General features: G+C 37.5%; 1 protein-coding gene across 3 annotated transcripts in view; it reads right to left on the reverse strand.

The window, feature by feature from the left end:
• The window catches only part of CDK14 (cyclin dependent kinase 14), a 318,721-nt gene that overhangs the window by 148,989 nt on the left and 143,114 nt on the right, over window positions 1–26,618 (reverse strand). For all 3 annotated transcript variants that reach the window (XM_054059028.1, XM_054059029.1, XM_054059027.1), the window contains 2 exons: window positions 22,391–22,453; window positions 9,841–9,964 (listed from right to left, as the gene is read on the reverse strand). In XM_054059028.1, coding sequence (XP_053915003.1) covers window positions 9,841–9,964; window positions 22,391–22,453 — 187 coding nt within the window. The remainder of the gene's footprint in view (window positions 1–9,840; window positions 9,965–22,390; window positions 22,454–26,618) is intronic.

Below are 26,618 nucleotides of genomic sequence, written 5' to 3' on the forward strand. Positions count from 1 at the left end.
CTCTCATATTATTTGTGCCTTTGAAATATTTCATTTAAATCATTCACTACTGCAAGTCTGCACATATGAGTAAACTGTAAATACAGGTGAGCATATCTCATTTAGCATCATATCCCACAACCTGTACTAGCAAAGCTAGTGGTAATCTCCTACGTGCTGCAAGAATGGACAAAGAACTGCCAAAGTTTCAAGACAAGAACATTAGACATTTGTGTTCATAAAGCACATCTCAGTGAGGTCCTGCCTTTTTTTCTTTTCTTTTTTTTTTTTTAAATTTTATTTAGTTTTTTTCCTAGAGTCTACAGACAGTCCAAAGCTGAATCAAATTTCCAGACTGTTTGAAGAGTCCAGAACTTAACAGCACTTCTCACAGCATAAACATAAAAAGTTTTTCCCTTCTAGCACGTCATACTCAGTATCGGCTTTGACTATCAAATCAATCCACTGCAGTTAATAACTTAAAGACCGTTGCAATTAATACTCTTAAAAGCAAATATGGCCACAAGAACAAATATAACTGAAAAATCTGAAGTCCCAGTAAATTAAAAATTGCTGCAATAAGATGCATATGATTATGTTACAGCTGTGGATGCGAATAAAAGAGCTGATACCTGAAAGTTTCGTTCTGCCTTACTTTCAATGACCACAGAACAAAACTGCTATATAATCTGACATATTATGAGACGTAAAAGCCAAAAGAGGGGAATGCTGAACTGACCTTAGAGGAAAGCTTGGGCACCTTTAACAAGGTGAAGATCTAACCAGCCATTCTCCCTACCATGTAACACTACAGTCATGCAGCAGCATTTGCTCCCCATATAGAGCGGTTGTTAATGTTCCCACATGACCCAGTTAAAAGCTGCTGATTCCTTATCTCCCACTTTTAAGACTGGTAACTTCAGGTCTCTCAAATCATAAGACCAAGTGGCTGAGTGAAATTTGGTTATTTGTAACATACACAAGGGTAGCCATTTGGAGTCACCATCCATTTGTGCAGCTCTTCTGAAATTTAAATCACTGGAGAAGTGTTATTATTAAGACAAGCACTGCTTGATCTCTCCTGGCTATCATGAAGGCCGGTTGCTGCAGGGGAAAACCTCACCTTAACGCAGGTAGACCTGCAAGCATGACTCTCATTTACATCAGTAGAATTGTGCATCTATAAACATATTAATATATCCAGTGCTGTGTCCTTCAGAAAGAATGAAAAAACCTTGCATAAATTATTAAAAACTACTTAGATAAAAAGTGACTGTATTGCAGTAGGGTAAGGTTTTAAACTGTCTGGGGCAAAATAAATGATGTTATAAATTACAGAGCCGTCACTTCTTTAACATGCAGTCTCAATTATGGAATTATTTCATATTGTGTTAAATGGCACATTTCTCTTAATGAACTGCCAGTCTCTGTTCATGTTAATCTTTTTCTTTGCATATCAATATCTTTGTTCTTACTGATGATGAATTTCTTCTTTAATCCACACCTTTTATCCTTTAATTTCCACATAGCTGATTATTTCCTGTATAAAATAAATCTGCATAACTATTAGCACATTAATGAAATTAAAATTATTTCTTAAATTGGCATAATTTTCTCACTGTATAATACAGTATGTTCTCTTAAATAAGGAAATATTAAACAAAACCATAGTCAGACTGAGAAAGTAAAGACAGAGAGTACAATGGATCAATCAGGACAGCTATATTCAAAAGCTTCACCATGACCATAGTAGTTATTTTCTCCTGTAACTGCCAAAACAGAAAAAAAGAAAAGAAGCTTCAAGACAATAAAGTTTTAAAGGAAGTTCAATATTCTAAATACAGGGGCTTATAGCCACAGAAGTCAAAAGGCTACAGATTAAGGCTATAACAGAAGAAAGACATCTAGCATGAGAAAATGTTCTCATATAAAACTGATAGGAGAACATCATTGCATGGCTGAATAAGGCTTTTTTTCAATTGAAAAAACACTTGTCATTACTACCCAGATTTTAAATACATTTACAGATTCATTTGGATGTATAGAAAGCAGATCACAGTTCTCCATGGTTTCTGTGCTATTATCACATAACAGCCTGGTTGAGACTTAGGTGGGGAATGCAAGACAACGAAAAAAATCCTGATTCTGATAATAACACAAGATCACAGTCAGCACTGAGCTAGCTACAGTACAGATGACATCTAAATCCCATGTTATTGTTAAGTACAAAACACTGAAATGGATTTTTAATCACAGTTGTTTTAATGGTGTCATAACCAACTTCCTTTATTGACCTTAATGGATAATTAAGATGCTTTCCTCCTATTTAAAGACTCAATATAACTCTAACTTGTAACAAAGGGAAAGTGGATTGAACTCTAAGTCATCTAAGAAGTGTTTAGCAAGGGATCCATTTAGTTAGTCACACCAATCTCCAGCTCCCTAATGGTTTAAAAAAAAAAATAATTTCCTTTTCAGTTTTCAGTCACTAATCCTACACAGTGCTTTGAAGTGGGAAGACCTTAAATTACAGCATCTACTTCAGGAATAACTGAAAACACTGGTATATTAGGATATTTTAAAATTCAACTGTTAAAAAGCAACCAGTGAAGACTGACATGGACAAAAATTCAGTGTGTGGCTCTACTTTGTATTTACTATGAGTAGAGAGAAGTTAATCTTAGTTGAAAACAGAACCTCAAAGTTTTTGCAAATTGCTGTTTCTAGACAGTAAGCCTCTGTCAAATCTGTTCTTTATTCATAGACTATGAAACCCAATTTCTGTTCATAAGTTATTCCTCCAGCATTGATTCTCACAATGACAATTTATTACTTGAATTTACCTGTTACTTCAATTAAACCATCAAATCTATGAAGCAAACTAGATGGAGGTCCATGCTGAGAACATGAAACCAAACAGATATGAGAAACAAGAAGTATCTGCAGCAGCACTAGACCACACATTCTCCTCTTAAACAATCACCACTAAAACAATGCACAGAGGAATTCTTCAGCCCAAATCCCAGAAGTCAGATCCACCCCTTTGCATTGCTGTCTCTTGAAATTTCCTGCCACTTACGCATCTCCTCTCCCCTGTTTAGCACTGATCTGGGCAAGATGAAAGGTCATAAGCACAGCAGGTGAAGCACTTTCTCCTGGGAGAGAAAGGAGGCAGCTTTGGCTGCTCCCTGACAGCAGCCAGTTATACAGTTAGAAGCTAAGGAGGAAGATCTAGGGGTTGAGGGAAAGCCTGTCATCCTGGGAAAGCAAATTAACTAACACAGCAGCTTGTCATGGGTGTCTGGGTAAACAGTACTCACAGACTTCATAGCCTACAACTTTAATCCTTCCTCCAAGAGAAATGATTTGAAGGTCCCTTAGCTACCTGTGAGCTCTGCTCCTAAGCTCTGGCCTCCTTTTTCCTAGATATAGAAAGCAATGGGGACAGCAAGAGCTTTTCTCACTGATTTGGTAGCGTGTGATCAGGGTTACGACGCAACAAATGCACACAGCCTGCTCTGCTGCTCCAGCCCTCCAATCCAGCTGCCACTGTGAACAGCTTATCAGCTTTTGCTCTAAATAGAAAACACTGTATTTACAGTTAATTACAAATATAATCATGTTTTATAAAGACCTACAACATAACTCAGGTTTGAGGAGTTTGGGTTTCACTTTCCGAGTTCCTACCTCTTTTTTTTTCAACTTGCTCACAACACTGTCACTGAAGTCATCTTCATTTCTTGATATTTAACACAAATAAAGCTCTCAAAGAAACCCTTTTACTGGCCTTCCTAGGGGTTATGAGAACAAATTCTTCAGATTTCAAAGGCTGTTATAAGAGGACACCAAGTTGCACCTGGGGAAACAGCAACCTCCCACTAGAACATGGGAAAGAAAAGCCTTTCTCATGCTCTGTTCAATTCAGCCACTGTGTTAGAGGGGTCTGTGGACCTATATTTGGGGTCAGCCGATTCCCTTTATCAGCAGGAACCTCTGATAACAAAACTCCAGGCAGTTCCCATCATTTCCATGGCCCTGAAAAGGCTGGCTGCTGAGGCAGCAGGAGCCCACTGCAGGTCAGCTGCCTCAGAAGGAACTCAAGCTGCTCCTACAGCTCATCCCAAATGCCACGTGGCTGCAGCGCCACAGCCCACTGTTCCACAAGCTTGCTTAAAGCCAGGACAGCCACAGGTAACTAGCCTACATAACTAGAGACACTCTTACACGAGTTTTGCGAACATCATCAAGCATCTCCAACAATATAAAGCACCAGCATCTTCAAGAACCGATAGTCCATGGAACTTTTACAGAGAAATGCATAGCAGTTATGTACGCGACCAACCTTTTACACAATCCAACCTTTCATATGAATCTTATGTGGTACATTAGAAAGAAATTCCTTACAGAACTCCTACTGTGAAAAAAGAACTAATTTTTTTTTCAAGTTGTCAACATAGATTTAAACGTTCTAACAGTAAACTATACAGCAATTGTCTTGTGTCCCTCATGACATATCTCTGACATGCTTCCCACAGAAAAATCTATATGGAAATTCTTGAAAACATCCTTTTTAATACTCAGCTGCTGTTTCAAAACGTACATCCATTGAGTATAATTCTCTTTATTACAAATCTCAAGCCTGTTTGCTCCTGCTATTATTAATCATCCTATCTACCTAGAAAGATACATCGTTCAATCACACTTGTTTCTTTTCTTTTACTACACCACAGGGTTTTATATTAACAAAACTCTCAAAGCTTAAGGCAGAACTTCCACCATAATGCAGACATCCTGCAGCTTCTTACTTATAAGAAGATCCCCAAAGACAACAAAAAGCTGACAGAAAAAGCTTCAGGGTCAGTTTTATTTGGGAGAGTAAAGCAAAGACATTTCCATGAAGATTCTCGTGTTGTTTTTCCCTCCAAAGTCCACTCCCATAGACAACTCTCTGACTGCAGGAACAAGCACTAAAGCATTATAGCATGAAGGACCTTACCCTCTTCCTCACTCACCTTGCAACATTAGAATTCATTGTGGAGTTACTACAGTTTGAAAATTCTTTAAAGGACCAAAACTAACAAAAATTAGGGCAGGAACAGAGGAAAAGGGAAATTTCTATTCAAGTTTAAGAAAAAATAAAATCAATCAGCAAGTTTTCCTGTGATAGCAAATTATAGTCAGGCTAGCAATACCTTCTAGACCTGCTGTTTCATACTCTGAAATTGTATTTTGCACTTCTGCCTTTCAGGTGCTTGCACAGTCATACACTGTGTCTAGGAGCTATGGCAAAGAGAAAAAGTCAGAGTACATACTAAAAAGAAAGGCATTCCAATTGAAAGATGTGACTACACAGAAGGTCCTTGCACTTACAACTGCAAAATCCAAACTAGAGACCAAACAGATCTTTAAACTCCTCATGCACCCACTGTGCAGGTCTCTTTTACCATAGGCCTAGCAGAAAAGAAAACAGGAAAGGCAGCTGCAAGGAAGTTTCACAAACAAGCAATTCCCTGAAATGCAATCCTCAGTAGCAGGCTGATCAGCTCACAGATAAAGCAGAACAAGAGCTCTACTAATAATTTGGCTGGTTTCTCTTATAGCCTTAGAAATGCCTCACTTCTGAGCCAAGTTTAAATGTTTTGTTCTCCACACCCATGTCACGAAGATTTTCTCAATACATCAAAAGGTGATGTTAACATGGCTACCCTCAAAATCTCTGTAAAAGTTTTAACTGAGAACTTCTATTAACAAGTATAATGGTGCATTTTTAACTCAGACAGCACAAAATTATTCTAACTAAATAATACGTAAGAGTAACCACACTACGATCAGAATAAAGGTCCACACTGTCCTTAAAAAAGTCAGAAGACTAAGCTGTTAGTGGCTGTTTTGGGACAGTGAAAAAGAAACAAGGCACAGCAAGAGTAATCCTTCCTGGAAAGTCCCACATAGAAGGTGGGACTCACCTTCTATTTGATATCAGCTAATTAGGGACTTTGAGCTGGATTTATCAAGTGTGATGCAAAATATCAGCATACACAATAGCTAAATACCAATACCCAGCCCCTAAAAAAACAAAGCAAACCACAGTATATACTGAGTCACAGAACTACTAAAAAAGGAGCTATATGTAGCTTTTGTATACAAATAAGGGAAAGAATTTTTAAATGACTGTTTGATAGGAATACAAATCACGTATTTGCTTATATAACCATTTTGCTTAGATTACTAATCACTCTACTGCAACTCTCAAAAAAAAGACAGTGTTCTATCGTTCAGCTCATGCTTCTATCCCCTGCCACACAGCCATTTGACAGTTTACAGACAAAAATAATTGCATTTATTCAATAAACATTCCTTGCTTTTAAAGCTCTTTAATGACTTTCCTAAAGAAAAGCTAAAAAAAATCTTCTTTTTTTTAAAGTCAATATAGAACCAAAACCCAAGCAAATGCATCCAGATACAATGCAGGGAAAAATTAAAGTGAAGAAACACCAAACAAAGGCTAAAGAGCAGCTATGCAGCCTGGTATGCGTGGTAACTGACTACTATCAAGCACAAGACTCCATTCATTTAAGTTGGTAATTTCTTATGGTGTTATTCCTTCAAGGTTTATATGTTTTATTTTCACACTTTATTTCTACTCAAGACATGCATATGTGCAGCAGAAAAGAAACTCGTAGACAGCCAAATTCACACCATCAGATCAAGAGTAATTCTTTTACTTTAATTTCCTCTGGAATTTTGATTTAATTTAAAAAAAGAAGCAAGAATGGACTCCAAGGACTATTTTTCATAACAATTATTCAGGATGTAGTCTCCCCTATTGTACCTCCTCAAGAAAGCCCTTTTTATAACTCATCCATTTTTAATTTGACAAAGCCTCTATGTTCTGTTCTCCCTTTTCATCTGACTGCTGAGTCTTCTCCTAAATGTTCATTTCCTAGCAGCTATAGCACAATGAACAGAAAAGCAAACCACCGTTCATCTGAACAAAGACACTCCCACACAGTGGAGTATCTATGTCTGGGAGCCCTGCTGTAGAAAAACACATGCCCACGGTTATTCAAAGATTCCACTTCAGCCACAGCGCAATGTGCTGGCAGGCATGAATAGCCTTTCTTTTTACCTTGTTTATTCAAGAACTATGATCTACTACTGCCTGCTTTTAAGTATTTGACATCCTACACCAAGAAGATTAAATAAGCCTGATGCCAAATGAAAAACTTCAGCCACACTGTTGATTTTTTATAAACCTATGAAACCAAAATCTGAAGATCTCGTCCTTAGGGACGAAAAGGCCTTTGCTTTAGGATTTTGTATTTATTGTGCTAGCAAAGTCAATCCTGTTTCTGACAGAAACTGATTTCTTGATAGGTTCTCTCCTGCCTTGAGTGCATTTGAAAGCAAAACACTCATGTCTCTAATTTCCATACTGCTCCTCATGTAATTAATCAAATGCACAATCTCAACTGACTTCCTTTCCAAGTACATTATTGCAAATTAGTCATTTGTGGGAGAAAAACAAAGAGAAATACCACTGTATTTTACATCTTCTTTAAGAACAGTCTTTTGTACTGGGAAGGTAGAAGGTGGGCTAATAATAATACAGTGTTTAAATAAATATGCACAGGGGTGCACACAAAGAGCACAAGGGTGTGCTCTCATTTTTCATGTCTCTATTGAAAGAGGTTGTGACCCTTTAGACTTTAACCTCATCACTTCTAATTTTTCATCTTAGTTCTCAGAAGAGAAATTTAACCCATCTGGTTTTCAATTTTACAAGGTCATGAGCCATGAAAGAAAATCTAGTTTAAAAAAAAATAATGGAGATACATGATCTTGTCTCAGTGTATCAGAGTAGATTTCACAGATGTTTCTGTTAGGTCAGGACAAACACAAGAGAAAAATAAGCCTCTCCATAATATTACACATTCAAACATCAGTTAGTGGGTATTTCTTTTTTGTTTTACTTATACATCTCTAGTCTTTCTCTCAAAGTTATACATAATGGTCAACCTCAAATTCCCTCCAAGGCAAAGCTGGGAAAATCCTGTCTTTGATGTCATCACTGGGATATTTAGATTAGCGCCGCAATGAAGCCATCATTTCAGAAGTGATGGTTACCTTTTCTACTACAGCAGGCAGAAAACAAACATCCCAGCTTTTCCTCTGCTCTATGGCAACATCAGGCAACACAAGCAGAGAGAGGTCAACCTGCATCTGAGCTGGACGTTTCATTGAACAGCTCACACCTCCAGCAAGGCACTGCACAGTACTGGTGAAATGCAGGATGTTGGGGTTTTTTGTCTGTTTAAAAACACGGCTGAAAAGTTTGCAGCCTCCCTCTCCCCAGCTACAAAAGCCATAGAGCTTCAGCAACATCACCATCCTCAAAACCCCCATACCACATGAAACATTTTACGTAAAAAGAGTTGGTAAGATCATTGACAGAGTTTTCACTGTCCACCAAAGCTAGAGCAGCAGCATCACAGTCTCTTGAAGGACTTATGATCTGGGGATACTTGGAAGTCAGATAAATTCATAGTGTCTTATACATATAAATGATACAACAAAACTAGCTATCTAAAACAGCACAGCACAAGCAACAGAGGGCTAACTCATATTTCACTACAAGAACACTTCATGGTTCACCTCTTCATGTATTCAGGGTGTGACACCTCACAGTAAAATGCAACATAAAGGAATACTTTTTTGAACATATCTTTAAAATACTTCTGGTATCTTCCAAGTTTTGAAAAACAGCAACAGAAAATAGTGTGTAAAATGAGATAACAATTGTTTCTAACACTATTTCTCTAATTGCCTTACAATCCGAAGGCCAATCAAGTTCTTGTGGACTGTGTCCATCTGAAGTCGTGTTCCATTCCAAATACACCCTGAGCTGTTAATTGAAGTAATGCTAATTAAAAGACAAAAAAACATGACTACATTAACAGTGAAATTGCCAATTAGCACATAAGGCTCCCTCATTACTGCTGCTGTATTAAATGTGAAGTCTGATGTGGATAGCAGTCATAAAAAAGAAAGACATTTTGAAAAAGCCAATAGGTCACGCTTTCAGCTTACTTCAGAAATTATGCTGCAATCAGTAGCTAAGAAGCTGACCTACAGGAAAGAAAAACTCCAACATTTTGTAAAAAACACTAAAGAAAAACATTGCCCTTTTCCGCATTTGCACTCAGACAAAGGAGTACTTGCCCTGGTGTAGCCACTAGAAGGTATTAAAAAAAAATAATTAAATTTAAAAAAAGGCAAAAAGGCTAACCTTTGACTGGACAGTTTCACCTGACTTGATACTCCAAAAATGCTTCCCCATAAGGGAGTAACGGGTACTGAAAGAAATCCAGGTGATCCTAGTTTCCTTTATTCCTTAGAAGGAACATTTTTTTCTTGTGTCCTTCAGTCTCTTTCAATGACCATTTCATGAAAGTTAATCCAGACCTCCACAACCCTAGAGCTGCTTCCATAAAGTGATCGCGCTCTTCTTATAGTCTGCATTTCTTCAGGTGTCTCTCTCTATTTTTTCTTTCTTTTCTTTTTAAAGGTTTTGAACTCTAATTCGGAGGTCTCATGGTAAATAAAATCAAAATACTGAAATACTTTCAGCATTATCTTCCTTGTGAGAACTGGAGTATATATTTGTTTTTTACCTGCCTCCTTTTAATCAAGCATTTTGTTGACCAAAATCAATTTCTTTGCTCAGGAGAAAAATGTGCAATTATCTACAATGAAGAAGGTGTGTCTAAGGAATAGGGTGGGGGGAAGAGAAATCAATGGAACCAGCTGTCTGACATTCCTACAACATTATAAAAGACTTGTAATTAACTGCTTGCCTACCAAAGTCTGCCAGCTTTAACTCCCCCGTGTCACTGATCAGAAGATTCTGTGGTTTCAGGTCCCTGTGCAAAATGTAACGCTGGTGGATGTAAGACAGTCCTCGCAGCAACTGAAATAAAAATAACTGAAAAAGAGGGGGACAAAAAATGACCTCTGTTAATATTTTGCATATAACCACAGGTGATTTCTTCACAATATGCAGGGTGCTTGCATATTGTGGGTAACATTGTTTCAGAATTCATCCCAAAATGGTGTAATTCCCACCCCATTTCAACATAATGAATTTTCCATCTAAAAAATATGTACTTTGCAAGGTCTAAGCCCAGCCTTCAAGCCCTACTATATCATAGATTCAATTTCCCTGCTTTAAAAAGAACAAGAGCAATACAACCATGTGCAGAAGGCTCAATTTCTACCAGTTTATATTTCATTTACCCATATGGCCTTAGAGATTAGGTGGTAGCCCGAAGACAGATGTGTATCTTCACTAATTATAGGAAAGAACAGTACAGGGTGGATAGGGATGGGGAGATAAGGCTGGGGGGTGGGACACTGGAGCTAAAACAAAGAAGTGGTTAATGCTAGAACAATAATGCCTGTGTACCTAAGGAAATTTGCAAGTATGATAGGTTTTCTCCTTCAAAGTTTATTTTCATGGGAGTTAATTATGTCTTTTTCACTGGGAAATGATAATTCTCATTGCATATAAAGATAACTTTCCAAAGCTATTTATAATGGACTTTAAGGTAAACTTAGATAGGAACCTAACTGATTCCCCATGTTTCTTTTAACTCTTCACTGGACTTGACAAACGCTTTCCCTAAAGCCAAGCATTGATATTGTGTATTTTTGCAATTTACAATTATGAACAAAGAGCTGGATGATGGAGATCTTTTGCCGTCCCCTTTTCATCGCTTCTCCCATCATCTTCCTGCATTCTTAAAGGAACGTGCTGTGAAAGGGTTTGAGTTACCCTTGTGGATTTTGTCATTACAAGGGGTAAACAATCATTTTCGAGGAGTCCTCTTCGCAGTTCTGAAAAATCTCGTTTCCAAATGGGAACACAACAAGCCTTTGCAAAGCCAGACACGGAGGATTCAAGAGTGGATATGGAGCCTCACAGCTCAGTGGCCAATGAAATGTGCTTTCTCAGAAGATGTGGAAACCACACCAAAGATTTGAGCAAAGTCAACCCAGGCACATGAGAATTTCTAATTAACTTGCAACACAAGCATCCCATTTAGTGACTGCTGAACTGAGAAGACATTATAAAAGGGGTTACAAAATCTGATTATAGAAGAGAATACAGGCTGACATGAAAGAAACAGAAATGTCATGTTACTGAAGTTGAAATGAATTTAATTGCATTTCATTTTTTTCCCTGAGTGCAGACACAATACACTGTATATTTAGCTATTTAGCCAGGGCACAAAGAGCCATATCAATCACCTTCTTGCCAGGGCTGGGCCTAACAATGTGCAGAGGAAACCTAAGTGCAAAATACAGAAAACAAAAGAAAGAACAGCAGGGAAGTTATAAGTAACATGCACATTTCCTTTAGAATTGTGGCTAAAATTCAACTAAAAGCTATTTTAATAAGGGCAGGAAGTAGAAATGGCTTTATTACAGCCTTAAAATATAAATTAAATTCTATTTAATTATTTCAAAGTAATAATTTTAATAAAAGCATAGGGAAAATATCCTGTTTGCTAGGCTAAATCAATGGTATTTAATTTCAAACATTATTATTAAATATGCAAAGAAATTTCAATTTTCACATTGTTTTACAGCACTGTAATCTTTCTATAACTCAAAACATAGTTATTCATATGGGCTTTCATTTGGCTTTAATGCAAAGAGTCAAGTGATTTGATACAATGTGCTAAGAAAAAAGCCCAGCAATTTCACAGCTAAACAGAATAATTGTCCATTCCTGAGGACAGCTTTGGAACATAGTTTTATTCCAAGGTTGTACACATGCTGTACTTATCAAGTACTTCCATAAAATTCAATTCAATCACATACACTCTATCAATTACTTTCTCCTTGGAGGAAGATCACGGAAAAGAGGGGGCAAAAAAAAATCTCCCTGAATTCATTACAGGGTAAACTCCGCAACTGTTCTGATCTCCTTTCCTCTTCACCTTTGTTTTTATTTATTAATATTAAATGTGAAAAGATTTAAGTGAAAACAGAAGCCTAATACCTGGAAATAAAGCACTCTGCAAACCACAGGCCCTTTGGGATTGCTTAGGAAGAGAGAACAGTAAAAGATGTTCTCCATTCCCAACAGTTCCCTGCTCCACCATTCTGATGACTCAGAAAACACTTCTGCCTTCTCACAGGCAAGTTGCCTTTCCTGTCTTTGAAGAAAGCCCTCTCCAAGAAACATAACCCCCTTCAAGACTACCTGCATTAGCCTCACAAGGACAGAAATGAATGCTAGATAAGGCAATATCACCTCTTACCCACATACCCGCTCTGAAATCAGCATATCACCTACTCCAGTTGTACTCTGACACTTTGCTCAATACTGATCACTATAAAACCTCAGCTTGGACTTCCACAGGGGCGGTTGAACAAACATCTGAACTGCCATTTCTTCAAGGCTGCAGGATGGCAGCCCTGCGGACCAGACGACAACTCTAAGGATCAACAACAAATTCCATATGCATTTCAACAGTTTGGTTGCGAGGGCAGGAAAAATGCAGACTCGTGGTTGGTTGTGCTTTTACGTTAGTAATTTTAATTTTTGAATGGCCATGTACAAGGCTGTATAAGTGTCAAATAAGCTGTAATAAACAAAGTGGGACACCAGACATGTACAGTTTTTAGCTTATCAGTAAGAACGGAGCTTTCCGTGATCAACTGAAACACAAAATTGTAAGAGTCAGTGATAAGCATTGGAAAAGACAGAAAACAGGAATGGGATTTGTCTTTAGAATTCTGGTTTTCAGCAAGGCTTAACACTAGGAGGCTCTGCACTTTACATTTAGACCAAAAAAAAAAAAAAAGTAATGCTTCTGCTTCAGGCCTTCCTTATTTATTATAGTGATGAAAAAATACCTTTTTCCCCCCTAAGAGTTAGGCAGTGGTCACTTTGATGATCAACATATTTTACTAAAGAATTTTCATTGTCAATGAGAAAAATACACACAGGTCAAAGCTAATTTGGGGTTTACAGACTGTAATATTAAAAGAACATCAGTAGTTCTTAAAACTTACAAGAGAAAACAGTCAACTCCATGAAAAGGTTAGCACCTAAAAGTATAAGGCCTGGATAGCTACTTGAGTTACATCCAACATTTGACCAAATTCTTGTTTAAACTAATTACATTTTCTGTTGCCATCTGGATAAAAAGCCATGCTTTAATGGTGTTTTTCATGAGCCTGAGTAAGCGTACAACCTAGACCATTACATGCTCACCTCTAACAGCTGCAAGATGGCTCATGTGTATTAGAATGCTTTACTCTCATTCTGGTCTCTGAAGGTCACACAGGATCTTGGGCTCTTCTCATCCAAATGAGCTTACAAGTTAAATGCTGACACAGGCCACCCAAAACACATCTAACATGTGGAACTGATGGGAGTTCACTTTCACACTTTCTGACTTAGGTTCAGAAAGGTCTGAAGAGTCTAGTGGTAAAGGGGGGTGCTTATGTACAGGTGATCTGTGTAGATGACTCCACATAGTTGCTCAGATGACTCCACATAGTTGCTCTCCATTCCCAGAAATAAGAGATATATTCTAGCAAGGGATGTTGGGTAAGTGAAAAGCAGAAAGACATTCATAACATGCCCAGAGAGGCTCTCCAGAAAATGGACCATTTCCATACAGTGCCTGCTGAGGCATCAAGGAATCCAATCATAAGAAGGATGCTGCCCAAAAGGACAGACTAACGAGCCCTGTGGGGAGGCTTTTTTAAATCAGACACTATCTTTTCCTGATGTTACAGAGGAATTTCTCATTTATTTCCTGCATTTGTGCTCCCTTACCACATGTCATATTGTGGGAACGAAGAACCTGGCCCTAGACAGAGAAGTAGAAAGCTACACGTAACCTTTTAGTCTTTCGAAAATTCACAAAAATCTCTGTTCTGCTCTCTCTGCACCAAGAGACTGCAAACAGTGCTGAGCTAACTTGGAGCAGTAGTTCACATCAGTTCAGAAGAAAGCTGAAAGCAGGATTGGATTAATGTGTCAGACCTATAGCAAGCTCATATTGCTGTATTGGCATAGTTACCTTAGAAAAGTAACACACAATACTGCAGAAGCTTTATTACCAATCATCACTAACAACATAAATGCTCCTGCTTGCTGTATGTATCACAGCACACCAGCTGGGTATCACATAATCATCTGAATTCCCTTGTGTGTATTCAGCATCAATCGATATCATATTCAGTCTTAACAGGCCATCAAATCTAAAAATACCTATAAAAGAAACCAAATCCAGGACAGCTCACCTCATGCTTGCAACCAGTGTACTGTGTATCATCCAGAGGATATTAGAGGTTTCTGTGAATTACTGGCTATTTACAAAGGCAAAAGGAGGTAATAAATCCCTATATCACTATCTCACAGCCTTCGAAATAAACACCCTACAATTGGGTTTACTCAATTATTTCAGAGCTTTAGATCTACTTTTGTTTAAACCATTAACATAAAAGAAAAGTATCTGGTAATATGTATTATCACAGGAGCAATGATAAATGTCTCTGTGTGACTTCTGCTAGCGTGTCAAAACCTCATCAAGCACAATCTTTTTTTATCACTGTTGGTCTGCTACTCTTTTCCCTCTTCCCAAAAAGGATAATACCTATGAGATAAAATCCAGCTTTTCGCTTCTAACAATGTCCTGGGGAAATACTGAACTTTTTAGATCAGAGCTTTGCAGACTCCCTTGCTTAAATTGTCAGAAAGAGAAATTCCAGGAACAAAGTGTTGATTTGAGATGAATTTGCACCCCTAGGAATAAAGGATTCTATCCAAATAAAAAACTGCCAGGCATTTGAATCAGCGCAATTTTCATGATCATAATAAGCTCATATCTCAATAAAAGGTTTTCCTATCTGACCTCCTTGCAACTGAGTTCTCTCCAAAAGAATTTTAGAATAATTCTCTCCAAAATGCTTCTAACTTGCTGCTGCATTCCTTACGCAAGAGTCCTACCAAAGACAATGTCACATGGAAATGCACACAATATAGCCACTGGGAATGCACATCACATCCTTACTTTAAAAAAAGATACTAAAACTACAGATTTTTCCACTTATTTGCAGCAGAACTGCAAAGGAAAGAGATTGGAGAGTGTTAATACCCTAACTTCTCTCTCTTTGATATTCTTTTAATCATTTTTTGTCCCCTCTGGGTACTACTATAGTCATTTGTAATGAAGAAGGTGTGCTTAATTAACTGAGTATAAAAACACTCCCTTATGATCAGTTACAGTCATCTGTTGAAGTTCAATAAATGGAAGACTTTCAGATTTTTTCTTCTATTTGAATTTAACTTCTTATTTTTGCCACTTAAACCACCTTTCACCAATTCACTTCCATGTTAAACTAGGTCAGGGTGGCATCTGGAGCCTCACCAGCTTTAAGGACTGGAGATAGTATTTTTTTCATCCCTACAATATTTTTGTGGGTTTTGCCATATGTGAACCATGCAGATGATACAGACAATTAATTACAGGTGCACACAGTAAATACGAAAGCGACATTTTTCTAGCATGAATTTTAACACAGGGATAAAGATTCTGCATCTACTGTTCAGTTGTGCATATTATCAAATCATTACTTTAAGTGACAAGACTGACATAGAGTGAAATGCTGATGCCATATTTAAAGTGTGCTAACTAAAAAGTCTAATTTAAATAATCAATTCTCAATGCTGTGTGTAAAAGATTACCTTAATTTGGCATAACATTATTCTGTCTGCCATACACCTGCTCATTCGCAACTCCTCTACCACTTTAAACAGAATCACTTCCTACATCAACAGCATCACTAATTTCAGCGAGTAGGAGATTTCGAAAGCATGACATTAGTTAGATTTGCTCCCAGTAAAGACCAATAAAATTAAGAAGACCACCATAGTAGACATTCACCTTAGAGTAAGAGAGTCTTTTCTCCGAACTCCAGTGAGTCAATATGGTAGGTGAAACAAGACATTATCATGGTTTAATTGCGTACCAAAGTTTATGGCAGTCAACCTTTTGGTCAGACACCTAATTACTCATAGACATTCACATGCCACAGCTTCCCCTATGTCATGTAATCACACATTTGTCACATATGGATGCAGGAATGGCCATGTGATTCAACATCTGTCCCCCACAGAAAAGAGGATCACAAACCTCTTGTCCACATCACAGACATTTATATGCTCACATGAGGGAAAGAAACAGAAGCACACCTGGGAGACCTCCATGGATAACACAACTGTCACCTAAAAACCAAAGCGTTGTTATCATACCTTTCAGATACTATGCTTTACTAACAAGCATATGATTTTATATCTTAATAATACTGAATGGAGCTGCTGCTTAGCAAGAGCCAGTATGTAAAGGTCTGCTGCTGCCAAATTTCAAGCAGGTGCACTCACGTGGAAAGGATACAGGAGTTGCTTAATCCTTCTATGTTTTGGATGCTTCCCTACCCTTTCTGCTTCAGATTACTCTAAAGCTGTAATCAGTTCAATAATAAATATCTATACTTACAAAAGACATCAAATAACAACTACCCTATGGCTTTGACTCAGATTATTAATTTTTGTATTAACTGCCCAAAAGTATACATCTGATAAAACCAGACTGGACTTTAAAAACTGCAACCATTAGTTACAATGTTCAGAGTACTGAACTATGGACAGGAAAAAAACGAATGCTGCAACTGATTAAGTGCCAGAGATTCCTGATAACATCAGGTAACATTCAATGTATTTCAATATTTATAATTCAACATGCACTTAATCTTATTTAGGAGGCCAGTATTAAAACCTTGGTTTAATAAATCCAGTATTTTTATCATAACTGATTAGGAATTTTTGTTATTTTTTTAAAAACTGAGGAGTGCTATGAAGTCAACTCATCTCTTCTTGAGCATTTAGCACAGAAAGATGTTGCAGCATCCCATTATGTTTCAATTTCTATGAATTACATTTCTTCTAAACTAGTTCCATAGAAGTTTTGAGACTAAAACTAAATACAGTTCTTGACTGAAACTTAAGCATATTTGTAAGAGATTATTGGGCTGTCCTGGTAAACTTAATACCCAAATTCCACTCCGCACTTTTCCACATACGTTACATGTGACCTTGACAGCCAATTATTTTCATGGGCTCAGTCTTGCAGTGACAAAGGTTGTAGTGAGCGTAGAGCTTAGTTGGTTGAGGTTTTGCTCCAAAAATGAACTATGCATAGAGGACTGCTGTGTCCGGCCCTCTAGGAGCAAGGAAGGCTCAGAATTGAGATGGGTAAGAGCTGAAGTATTGAAGGCTCCTAGGAGAAGGATGAATATTCATATTCCCTGCATGCAGAGTTCAACAAGAGAGTCTGCCTATTTCTTCTTATCACATTTTGTCCTTGGGAAGAGAAAAGATGCCCAGGGAGAAGAGCAAATCACAGCAATATTAGACAGAAGGAGAACAAACTGGAAGTTCCTTCTCCCTCTAGTCACAGATAATGATAGCAGCCTGAAGTAAAAAATTTTGAGAGTGCTTAAGAGACAGACAGTTTTTGTCTGGTTACAACCTGTTGTCATTCAGGCTGGTTTTGCGTGGATTGAGGAACAGTGGGTCAGAGGCAAGTGTCTTTTTATTTTGTCAAAGATGTTTTTTTGGAGTCAAATGCTCACGCAAATCAATATTACCTCTAACACTACAAGTAGAGGAAAAAAGGCAGAGAGAAGAAAATGAGGATGTTTTCCCCAAAAGACTGTAGCTATTTCAATGCAGTGTCACTAATTAAAAAGCAAATCAGCTTTCATTAATAGATTTATTTTTAAGGCAGGAATGCAAACAAGCAATGCAGGCATGACAGATGTAAGCCGGTGCTCCACTTGCTCCACCCGTAACAGGAGATACAGAAAACAGGCTCAACTATAAAATAAATGCATGAAAACATAAAGATTCATTTACTTGCATTACTGTGAATGTAATAACATGAAGTGAAAGATGCAGTTAAAATATGTTATTTCAAAGGGGTTAAAATAATTTAAGAACAGTTGCATTTTCACAGGACATGCTAAAATGAACCAAAAAAAAACCCTTAAAAATAAATTATGAATTTACAGAACAAGAATCATTTAAGGACAGCTGCAAACAAAGGCTCAGGAGAACCAAGAAGATAAGTCAAAAGGCTGCTGGAGATGGCCCTGTACCAAAGAGAAAGGAACACAAACCAGAATGACGATCATCATAAAAAAAAAATCACCAGCAGGGTCAGCTACCTGCTGTGACCCAGTAGAGTTCCTGCTGTAGGAAGCAATCTATATGTTTCAGCTGAGTCCAAGAAGCATGAACTATCTCTGCTGCAGCAGCAGTTGTAGAAAAGAAAGCCAGGAATACATTTCTCAGCAGTCTGGGCCAGGAGGAACAGAGAGAGAGAGTCAGGAGTAAGTCTTGTGCCTCAGTTTGCCACAGCTACACTTTTTGAAACTTGGCAAGTTCTGCATGGTATACACCTGTAAATCAACTCTTAGCTCCAACCATGTACAAGGCTGTGGCAGTAGCTTCCAAAAGAAACATAATTATATGTGGGGACAGTACTTAAAATGTATTGCTTGCCTTCAGTTTAGGAAAAACTGAGATCAAACCCATAGAAGATAGGTTGTGCTTACTAAACAGGGGGGACTTATTAACCGGTTACCTTTTCTCTCCACAGTTCTCACTATAGTACTGTACACAGTATATAAAGATATAGCTACAAATAAATGGTAGATATGAAAATTTGCTAATTATCGAAGATGTATACAATTGTGTACTTGGAGCTAAGAGAGTTTGGAGAACCAACGGATTGAAACCACTCCTTTCTGCCAATTTGCCTTCCAGCTGATGGTTGCAGGTACCTAACCACATCTATGTCACCAGGATACTTGGTTTGACAGTCTCATGGATGGGTATTTAAAAGCAACTTCAGATAATAGCATCTCAGCCTCACACACTAATTCTTCAAAGGGTTTAAAACCTGATTTATTTTTAAAATTTGGGCCTCCATACATGATTATAAAACTCTGAAATCATTATGTGCAAATACATACGTACCACTAAAACTGCTAAACCTAATATTTCAAGAAGCAATACTTTTTGTTTGCTTAAACATATAGTCCCAAGGCTCCTGCAACTCCCTATTAAGACATTCTTCTTTATAATTCCACATACATATAATATTTTGCTTACTCTTTTTTAAAGTATTTAAGTGACAGCAAATAGTCTATTGAAACCACAAAGAAATGCAACATCAAACACAACACCCAAGGGGACAGCAATATGTGTGTCCATCCAAGTAATTTGGATTTTATTCTCTTTACGATTCTTCATCTAAAAGTAAGCCTTCGGCAACAAGCATTGGCTTCAGCCTATAAATATGGAAAAAATTCAGAAATATAATTAGGTTCCCTATAGAAACCAAAACATAAGTAAATAATGGTTTGGCTTCTGTATTCCTATAAAGTACTGTCTTAGAAGAACTAACGTATAATATTATTTGGAAAAAGGAAGATCTGTGATTATGTGGTTCTGTATTCATAATAACTGGCAACAAGCCAGAAAGGAATATCCCTCAGTAGGCAATACTTTCCTTCAAGAAAAAAATTAAAAGGCAGGGGGCCTTTTGTCATACTGGGAGAGCATCAATGCTTAATCCCACGGGTTAGCCCCAGAGAGCCAAGACTAATTTATTGCTACTGGAATATAATTGCTCATGTGGAAGATTTAAAAACGTATTTAAGGATCACATAACCAGTGATTCTGAACTAACACTGTTTGAAAGTCTGACTAAAAGTGAAATTCTTGAAGGACCTCTAGCAAGAAGGGGCTGGCAAGGAGAGAAGGCTAATTAGCATGGCTCAGCTCAACCTTTAAAAATCAGCTGTAGCTCCAGATAGACAACTCTGTCCAGAAGCTAAAACCAAAATAGTTGGCAAGGTCTCAGAACCACAATTACATATTGAGTACAGCACAACAAAGCATTAAGATATTCTGTAGTAATGTTCTCATCCCCTCTGTAAGATGGTGCAAGCTTTTAGTTTAGCATGCTGGTCAACACTGGGAGTTGCTGGCGTGTCTGACCGGGTTCCCTTCTCTCTCTCCAACTCCTGTCCTGTCAGCTGAAAAAAGCATTCTTTTGGGCTTACTAAGCAGATAGTTTTCACTCTCAGCTTTGAGAGCAGGTATATCACTGAGAACTCCAGGCAGGCTGATTCAGTTTTAAAACGGCAGAAGCTTAAATAATCATGCTAGCTTTTAATAAATACTGCTATGAACTAAGGCTAGCCTCTGCTGCTGGGTCTGGCAAGAGAGTCTACTAAATACATATGATCAATTTTAATTAATATGACTTAACAGAAAAAAAAAGAATTAATTGTCCAATGGGATTTTTCATGGTGGAAGGGTAATTTCATCTGCTTCAATCTCCCATTTTTTTTTTTATCTTTTTTCGATTTTCATTTTTATTAACAATCCATCTGGACATTAAAGTTTGAGCTAGCAGTACATCAGGACTCTACACTTGGCAACTCAGTGAAATATTTCTAATGTGCCCATAAGCTCCCAAAGTGTTGATGAGCACTGTTGTTAGACGGTAAAGATAGCCACAGGAATACATGAAACAAAATTTGAAAGGGAAATGCTGCTGCTGCTGTTTTAAAAGATAGGTATCTCAGGATTCAGAAGAGCGATGCATTAGCAAGCCCAATTATCTATGTATGCCTATCCTCCTCAAAGACAAGCTCACTGGGCCCCAATACGATGAAGACAAAAAGTACAGTATCTGAATTATGATGTCTTCTCAGCAGGGAACAATTACAGCTACAATGACTGTGTGTTAGATCTCGAGCAATACAGCAGTGCAGCCTTGGAGTAGTCTTACAAATCTGAAGCAGCAGGAAGAATGTCAAAGCCAGTCTTAGCTTATCCCAGACCTTAGATAGTCAAATGTAAAAGTATCCACACAGGGAAATGAAAACCCATTGTTTTAACAAGCACATCCAGCACGTGAAACTCTGCCTAGGAAACCAAGCAGTGAAGAAAGCTCAGAAGTTTTAGTGGTCACAAAGTGGGTAGTTCCACACACACTTGCAGTCATCTTGACATGCTGCACTCTCAGAGGCACTGTGAAGCTAGCACTGTGACCACAGCCATGGGTTTCCCTGTCTATGCTAGCAAAATGTTTGAGTGACAGTCAAACATTATAAGGATACTAGCTTGCAGCACACACAGAGTTTCAAAGATATTTTTTTTATATACTTTGGTCAAATATAAACATTCAGGAAGAATTTTTTTGTTGATTTTTTCTTTTAAAGATGGTAGCTGTTCTCAATGAAAGAATATGGAAAGTTAATCAATTTACATTATAAAACTAGTTGATGTACAACAATGATCAACTATGAAAAAAAGAGAAAAAAAACACCACACCACAAATCTGTTTGTAAATATTTTCTTTTCTTAAACCAAATAGGCCTTCTGAGTTTTGCAGGAAAGAGGGATTTATTTTTTTGCCATGAACTTCTCAATTTCAAGAAACTAAATACTGGAATAAAGCTATCAGCATGACAAGTGAAGATTTAAACACTTCCAAAGTAGAACAGGAATGGGACTGATGTCAAAGTGCAAGTGTAACAAATATAATCTGGGTGATCTATACACACACAACACTTTCTGCATGTCTGATTGGCTTCCATTTGATGCCAAAATCATTTGGTTGACTTCCCAGAAAGTAACTGGATCAAGTCTCTACCAACCTATTTTTCCATTAAATCCTGCAAATAAAACTCCCCCCTTCCTGTGTGGTGATTCTCTACCTTAGAAGGAATAACTTTTTTAAAACTGAGATCACCTATGAAAATGTTTCATCAAAATAAGTAACCAAAAGATTAAGAAAGATCTTTTTGCTCACATAAAAGCAGTAAACTCAGCTAATATAATTCATGACAGTTCCCTCAAACGCAGTGAGCCCACAATGACTTACCTTGCTGAAGATATAGTACTGATAGCCTAAAGCAAGGTTTCTCAGGGATTTAGAGGGTGGTATTGTCTTGTTGTAAGAGCAAATGTTTGAAAGGAAGGGAGGGGTTATCAAAACCATAACAGTATTTCCTCTTACTGTGGCTCTGGATCAATTCTACAGATTTCACAGGCTCCTTTGTGGGTATTTTCAAATACTTGCATTTTTAATAATTCTTAAAGAAAAAATATTTTAAAATATAGTTCATATGCCAATCATTTTCCTTTTAGCTAATAATCAGTTTCTTTGAAACAACCAACATGACATTGTACACAAAGCTACTGTTACTGTGTTTGCCTTCAATGTGTGCACTTTTTGACTCTTACCTTCACATTTTCTGGATTAAGCCCTCCAGGGTGTTTGTCCATGTACTGACATAAATCAGTGTGCTAAAAGAAAGTCAGATGGAAAAAAACTGTATTAATATCTGTATGACTACAGCAATAAATTTCCTTCTACTTCAGAATGGACAGAACAAATGGAAAATAAGATTTTTCAGACTCACATAGGCACACACACATTTGTACCTCTATGCTCCATTTTATTTAACAACCTTGGTAACTTGAATGATATTAATATTCAAAAAATGCAAGTTTTTTTTTTCCTAACATCCTGTATACAGTAAATTAATTACTTGCATTTTGGTATAATTTTATACCTTGTAAGTCCAATATCTCCATCAATACCATAAAGGTAATAACTGGATAGAAGGGGAAGAACCTATAGGGAGAAGCTAAAATGCTGCTCTCATGATTCACATTAAGACATTGCCTTTTAAATATCATTTTATGGTGATTCTAGATTTAAGACACCTTAACGGTTTAGAAATTAAATCTGAAAGGCATTGTGTATCAGAGTACTGAATATTTTCCAACTCAAAAAGACGCATATATTACACACACATATCGGTATTAGTTACATACATTTTAGAACACAGCTTCACAGAAGACTCAAAAGTTTAAGTTTTAATTTCATGGTTGCCTATATTCCTTGAAAATATACTTCCACATCTCTTTAGAAAATAAGCAGGCTTGCAATGTATAGAATAATTTTATTTTAATAGGTATTTATTGCTTTTACTATGGAAACACTATTTTCTCTGAATTTTTCACATGCATTTCTTCACTTTCCTAACAGCAAGCAGCATGCTTTTAGTGAAGTGCATGTTGCTTCTATGATCTGCTTGCACAACGCAACTTCTGGAAAGACATTAAGAATAAACAAAGCAAAAATATGCACTAGACTAACTACCGGAAACTCAAGAGACTGGCTCTGCCTCCCACATCTGGTTTCTGAACACATCTGGTAAAAATCACCCAGCATTCCTTGAAAAGCTAACTTGGCAATACCTGCCTTCCACGCAGAACAGCCCAACTAAATACAGGCAGTTTTCAAGGTGTGAGTTTTGGACAAAAGTTGCCTTCAACATACCAGACTGGTTTCTCCGTGCAGCACCTCTGAGACCAAGAGACATTCTCTAGTGCTCTTTTGCAGAATTATCATACAGATATATAGGAAAGTTCATATCTTTTAAGACACAAATTAGTGCTAGTCACAACTATACTGTATAATCTCTTCTGAAGTCATAAACTACAAAAGCACCCTACGCATGTAGAATCAACATTGCAATGACACAATATGCATTGGTTGACTAGGCTGGGCAATAGCACAAGTTTTTTTGGGAAGTCTCACACAGCTTCAAAGGACTGAGTACCCTGAAATCGCCTGGATCCCAAAATGAAAGCTGTGAGTATCCCAAGAGCAGAGAGCACACTCAAACAGTCAAACTACATTCAATAGAACACAAGAGAGCTTCAGCCAAAACCCAAGCTATGGCAAGCAACACTTAATTTATAGTTAACATATTAGAGAATGCATTTATATAGAAAACTTAAAAAACCACTTTTACTAGTAAATATTCAGTGTCAGTGTAGCGCATTTTGCATAGAGTCAATATTTAGCTTAAAGACTTATTTCCAGTTTCTGTAAAATCTTTAGCCACTTCAGGTACGTATTCCTCTTTTATTTTCCCAGTGAGTTATCTGGGACTATCAATAAGCCACACCAAAAATAGACCAATCATCCTTCAGTATGCATCAGTTTGTCTTGTTTTACTGTATCAATACCAAGGATATATACTTGAGCAAGTCCAGAGGAGGGCCACAAAGACTCTTAACACTGTATTCAGAGTTACATGACTAGTAACAGCAATAAGCTGCTTTAGATTTCCAATATACTTGTAGTGAATTGTGAGGATAACTCCTTTTTCTTCAACTTATAGTTCAGTTATTATTTGGATGCATTTCCTCCATGCATGAACATGAACTATGATCACATTTGTGTCATGTGTAATTCATCTCCTCTTCTTAACCCACAAACCAGGACAACTATTGGTCTGGTATAACCTTCTGCATTTGTAGTTCTCTCCTTCAAAAACTGTTTGCCTGCATCCACCTAAAATTTCAAGAAAGCAGCAATTTCTACAGAATACTGGTAACCTTATGAAGTCAATTGTGCAGCAGACTTTTGGTATCTATTTTTCCTACACACACATGCTACAGACACAGAGAAACCTCAACCAAATCTTCAGTAAACAAAAATGTGAAGTCTTTTCTGCTCAAATCTTTCCAGAACTCACTCTCATAAAACTAAGTTACAGTCCTTCAAAAGAAAGCAACTAAACACTACCGTACCAAATGGAAAAGCAACTTATAAAGTCATAGTACGATGTTCTTCACTTAACAAAGAAGGTAGAGGGGAGCAAAGGCAGCATCAGCTGATCTTATTTTCCCAAGCAGGGACTCAGTACACATTGAATTAAATATTAGTATAGCCAGCAAAGCTGACAGTGCCGCAGAGACAGCTATTTCTAAACTTCTTTTCCCTTCTGTCGGGTAAGTGTCTGCTCCAGTGCTTGTGTGCTCAACTGACACCGAAGGAGATGATATGAATGCAAGTTTCAGGAGAGCATTAAAAAAAAGCAACTAGAGAGCAAACTGGACGGAAACAGTGTTCTAACCTTATTCTGAGAAATTGGTACCGTGTAGACAAACAGTCTTTTTCTTCACACTGTATTTAGAGACAGAAGACAACATGCTTTTGCAAGCATGTATAGCAAGTGTAATAGTGGTTGCAGATATCACATACCATACTTTGACACTAGAGTCTTTGCTGTAGTTACCACCTTGATTAATAAAATACATAACCTAAAGAAAAATTCAAGATATAATGAGATAAAGGCAATAACATAAATTATGCTGAAACAAGGTAAGAAGACTCGAAGCAAACTGAGCAACACACCATTCACAGTCCTTTCTCCACTGTCGCAGAGGGTAAGGACACCTCACAGGGAAGCAGGATACTTTTGGAACACAGTGCAAAAACTTCCAAGTAATTGCAAATGTCTATCACACATATCCTGATCCCAGATGGACCTGGCTAGACCAATTTTGCTTTGAGCTAGCTTTTAATAACATTATAAGCCCCACTGTTAATCCCCAACACACAGAAATCACTACAAGCAATCCCATGCCGATATATTTTAGCTTAAATTCAAAATCCCTTTCATTCCTGCTCTAAACACTCCACTAGTTTACCATCACCTATGCATACAGTCTATTAACACTTATCTGTCCATAATAGCTACATAAAAATTTTAAGTAGAGATAAAGGAAGTTCCCATAGTGAAGAGCTCATAAGCTAGGGAAGTTGAGAACTAACAGCATTTATCAAACCTTTTATTTGTTTCCCAAATAAATATACATGATGATAACTTTTTAAACATGTAAAGTGATCGCAAAACTTTTTCCTCTCACAGGACTAGACATACTCACTGAACAGTAGAGGAGGGACTTGATTACAGAGCAGCTGTGCTGTCTTTGTGGGTTGTTTTTTTTTTCCATTGTTGCACAGCTTGCAGTCTCTGGCTTATTTACTACTTTGAAGGCAGAAATAGCAGTCTCATAGGCTTTCCTGCCCTGCTTATTGCTACACCATTCACATGCTTCACAAACATAAAATAATTTCATAGCAATCCAGGGGAGATGTGGCATTATTCCCTTTTATCCGGCAGGGAATTGAAGCAAAGAGAAAAAAAATCTTAAATATCATTGATTTGAGGAACTAAGTTTAAAGCAATTTGGGTTTGACTTTTCAGAGTATTTGGCACTATTTTGCCTTCTGTGTTTTCACTCACTTCAGCTACAACTGTGAGTGTATAACACTACTGCAAGAGAGACTGAGAATCTCATGCTGCATAGTACAAGTCAGTCATAGCCAAATTGCAATGACAGCAATTTGCAGTAACATCATAAAACTGTTGTGACTATGAAGATTCCTAGTGTATAAGGGATGGAACGCAGTTCTCTACAGCAGTATCACTCACCTTATGTTGAAACGATACTTTGAATGACGCAGGAACCCTAGAAGATGCCCTAGTTCTGACATCCACAAAAAATTAGAGGAGTTCAACAATCATCACGTTTTGCCCACAGTCCTCTGCAGAGCTGCACAACAGGCTCTTCTGCAAGGATGGCAAAACTAGATTGCATAGAC

The sequence above is a fragment of the Cuculus canorus genome, chromosome 2 (genome assembly GCF_017976375.1).
Source record: "Cuculus canorus isolate bCucCan1 chromosome 2, bCucCan1.pri, whole genome shotgun sequence".
Classification (NCBI taxonomy): domain Eukaryota; kingdom Metazoa; phylum Chordata; class Aves; order Cuculiformes; family Cuculidae; genus Cuculus; species Cuculus canorus.